Source organism: Sinocyclocheilus rhinocerous, unplaced genomic scaffold (assembly GCF_001515625.1).
Source record: "Sinocyclocheilus rhinocerous isolate Xijiao unplaced genomic scaffold, SAMN03320098_v1.1 scaffold3916, whole genome shotgun sequence".
NCBI classification, from domain to species: domain Eukaryota; kingdom Metazoa; phylum Chordata; class Actinopteri; order Cypriniformes; family Cyprinidae; genus Sinocyclocheilus; species Sinocyclocheilus rhinocerous.
Window position 1 is genome coordinate 78762 of NW_015643503.1, and position 3325 is coordinate 82086.

The 3325-nt window shown below is 44.5% G+C and overlaps 1 protein-coding gene across 1 annotated transcript in view; it reads right to left on the reverse strand.

Annotated features, from left to right (window-relative positions):
* sik3 (SIK family kinase 3) overlaps positions 1-3325 on the reverse strand; it is a 36376-nt gene that overhangs the window by 21118 nt on the left and 11933 nt on the right. The window contains exons 7-11 of the mRNA XM_016574770.1: positions 2517-2635; positions 2286-2396; positions 1672-1803; positions 490-561; positions 231-340 (exon numbers count right to left, since the gene is read on the reverse strand). Coding sequence (XP_016430256.1) covers positions 231-340; positions 490-561; positions 1672-1803; positions 2286-2396; positions 2517-2635 — 544 coding nt within the window. The remainder of the gene's footprint in view (positions 1-230; positions 341-489; positions 562-1671; positions 1804-2285; positions 2397-2516; positions 2636-3325) is intronic.

Genomic DNA, 3325 nt, shown 5'->3' on the forward strand with positions numbered 1-3325 from the left:
TATCGCGGTACTTTGATGCCACACGTGACAGTGACGTAGCGTCGGCGCCGGTTCAAGTCGGACAAAATTTCTAACCGGCATGCACTGCTTCAAGTCAGCCGCCGATCGGTTTGCGCAGCGCCGCATGAAGTCGAACGCACCTTTTAAGTAAACTGGGTGGGACTTGTGCTAGGTAGGAGTGGTTTAGTGAATAGGGAGGGGCTTTAGGCACTGGCTGGGATGTGTGGTACCTGGGGTCGGGAACGCCCACAGTGTGGCGTCTCATGGACAGGTATCGGGCCATCGCTTCTGGACTGGGCTCTTCTCCCTCATCACTGTCCAAAGCCATCGTCCCGTCCGTCTGAAACACACACACACACACACACACACACGGTCAAAAACAACCCATCCTGCATCCTCACACTCATCCACTGTATATCAGTCCATTTGATTTATGATTTATTCTCACTGATTGTGAGAGCAGAGAGCTGAAAGCAGTGTCACGCTCACCTCGACGATCTGATTCTCTGGGTTTATGAGCTGAACCTGCGGTACCGTCATACTGACAGCGCTACTCTGATCCTGCAGGACACACACACACACACACATACGTGATGAAGCAGATCAACCATCAGCTCCACGCTGATCAAATACACTGTAAGAAATTATAGTCTGCCTCGACCCAGCTTCCACTCCAAATTGTGTATTAAACTATGCTCCTTTCTCTACAAAGAGCTTAATTATCATATAGATAGTTCTTTCCGATCTTAATCATATGTAAATAGTACCTCCGGAGCGATAATTTGTCACTTATAGCGTGGGAGCAGCAGCAGGCCGTCAAGAACCATCTGCTGACCAAAAGGGTACATGAAATAACTGCTATGGATTCTGTTTAATCTTATCACCTTAACATTTGGTTGTTCCCACTTGAGTCTACCGAAGATGTGGGAACGGAAGGCTATCACTTTCATTGTCATCCGCAATTTACATTTAAAACGAAACTTAATTTACATGTTGAGCGGGAAGATGAACGTAATACTGTATAAAATGATTGAGCTTAGGATGTTCGGGGTTCAGTCTGACTCCGTTGAACCCAAGGTACTACATGTACTTTGTCACTACTGTTCTGTAATAAAAGTTATTCTTCATCAAGATCTTTGACGTCTTCACTTTTTCTTACAACACTGATGGACTCAAAATATGTCTATAAAGTTTTTAAGTTTTAGTTTATTTAGTTAACTATTTAGGTTGCTTTGGAAACTAGCTGAAATAAAATTAAAAAAACTTAAATTAATTTCTGTTAATATTTATTTTTTATTTCAAGTAATGAAATTTTGATAATTGATGCCTTGATCATTATAAACTAGATTTTCATCTAGTTTTAGTCTTTTCGTTTTGAATTGAACATTTTAAATCTGATACAAATTCTGGCTGCTCTGACTGAAAATAATCCCTTTTGTAAGTGATTTCAGAGCAAATACAGAAAGATAATGACCATCAGAAGGCTGAGAAACACTGCATCACATAACCAGAATCCTCTCACAACCCCACGATCCCCTTCCTCTAAAATCATCATTAGTTGTGCAGAAGCCCACGGCTCTGCTTTCATACAGTATGTAAATGAGGCACTCTGGAGCTCATGCATATTCCTCTCATCAGGAATCAAAGGTTGCTAACGGTAACGGCACACACCTGCATGGTGTTGAGCGGGTAGAGGGGGCGGGGCGTGGGTGGAGCAACACACAGGTTCTTGTGCCGCTTGAGTTTGTCAGACAGCAGACTGTAGGTGGCGCTGTAGTGATCATAGGCATCCGTCTGCAGAGACTGAGAGGAGAAACACAACCATGTGAATGTTTCAGGAGAACTCATCTGAATGAAGGAGGTGTATGTGTGTGTGTGTACTGGTTTATATATCCTGGTGGGGACTTAAACCTGACTACACACAGACTCATGGGGACTCGTGTCACGGTGGGGACCTAAATTGTGGTCCCCACGGGTACAAAAGCTTATAAATCATACAGAATGTTTTTTGTTTTCTGAAAATCTAGAAAACAAAGATTTCTTGAAAATCTAAAAGTTTTTTGAAAATCTAAAAATGCACAAAGTTTCCTGTGAGGGGTAGGTTTAGGGGTAGGGTTGGTGTAGGACAATAGAATATACGGTCTGTACAGTAGAAAAACCATTACGCCTATGGAGAGTCCCCACAAGGATAGCAAACCAGACATGTGTGTGTGTGTGTGTGTGTGTGAGTGTGAGTGTGTGTGTGTGTGAGTGTGTGTGTGTGTGTGTGTGTGTGTGTGTCACACCTGTAAGGTCCGCTCGCGGTCGAAGCCCATTTCTGACATGGCCATCAGCACCTGCTCATTAATTAACTCCGTTTCTCTCTCCACCTTCACCTGCTCACATTCTGCTATCAGCTGACAGAGACACAGGTAAATCAGCAATAATTCTACACATCGAAAAACTGTTTTAGGTCTAAGAACTGCAAACATCACGTGTATGTAGTGTGTGTTTTTGTGCTTGTGTGTGTGACTGACTCTGTCAAACTCGGTGTCGGGGTCTCCTTGTCTCATCCACTTGTTCTTGCAGATCTGCTCCATTGAAAGCCGTCGACTGGGTTCCAGAACCAACATGTGTCTGATCAGATACTCACAGTCTGAAACACAACCACACATCAGTCATGTGTTGTGGCTCCTCGAGTATGTGTGTGTGCGCGAAAGTGAGTATGTACTAAGTGTGCAAGAGTGAGTGTGTGTATGAGAAAGCAAGAGTGTGCGAGAGTGTGCAAACGAGAGTGAATGTGTGCGAGTGTGTGAGCGAGAGTGAGACTGTTCAAGAGTGAGTGTGCAAGAATGAACGTGTGTGAGAGTGAGTGAGAGTAAGTGAGTGAGAGTGAGTGGGTGTGCGCGAACGAAAATGAATATGTGTGAGTGTGCAAGAGTGAGTGTGTGTGCAAGAATGAATGTGTGTGTGAGTGAGTGAGTGAGAGTGAATGAGTGAGTGAGTGAGTGTGTGCGAGCGTGTGTGTGTGTGCAAGAGTGAGTGTGCGAACGAGTGAATATGTGCGAGTATCTGAGAGTGAGAGTGTGCAAGAGTGAGTGTGTAAGAATGAATGTGTGTGAGAGTGAGTGTGTGTGCGAACGAGAGTGAATGTGTGTGAGTGTATGAGAGTGAGTGTGTGAGGGTGAAGGTGAGCGAGAGTGTGCAAGAATGAATATGTGTGAGTGAGTGTGAGAGCAAGAGTGTGCGAGCAAGCAAGAGTGAGTGTGTGTGTGTGAGCAGGAGTGAGTGTGTGATAGTGAGTGTGTGTGTGTGTGTGTGAGCGAGCAAAAGTGTGTGTGTGTGT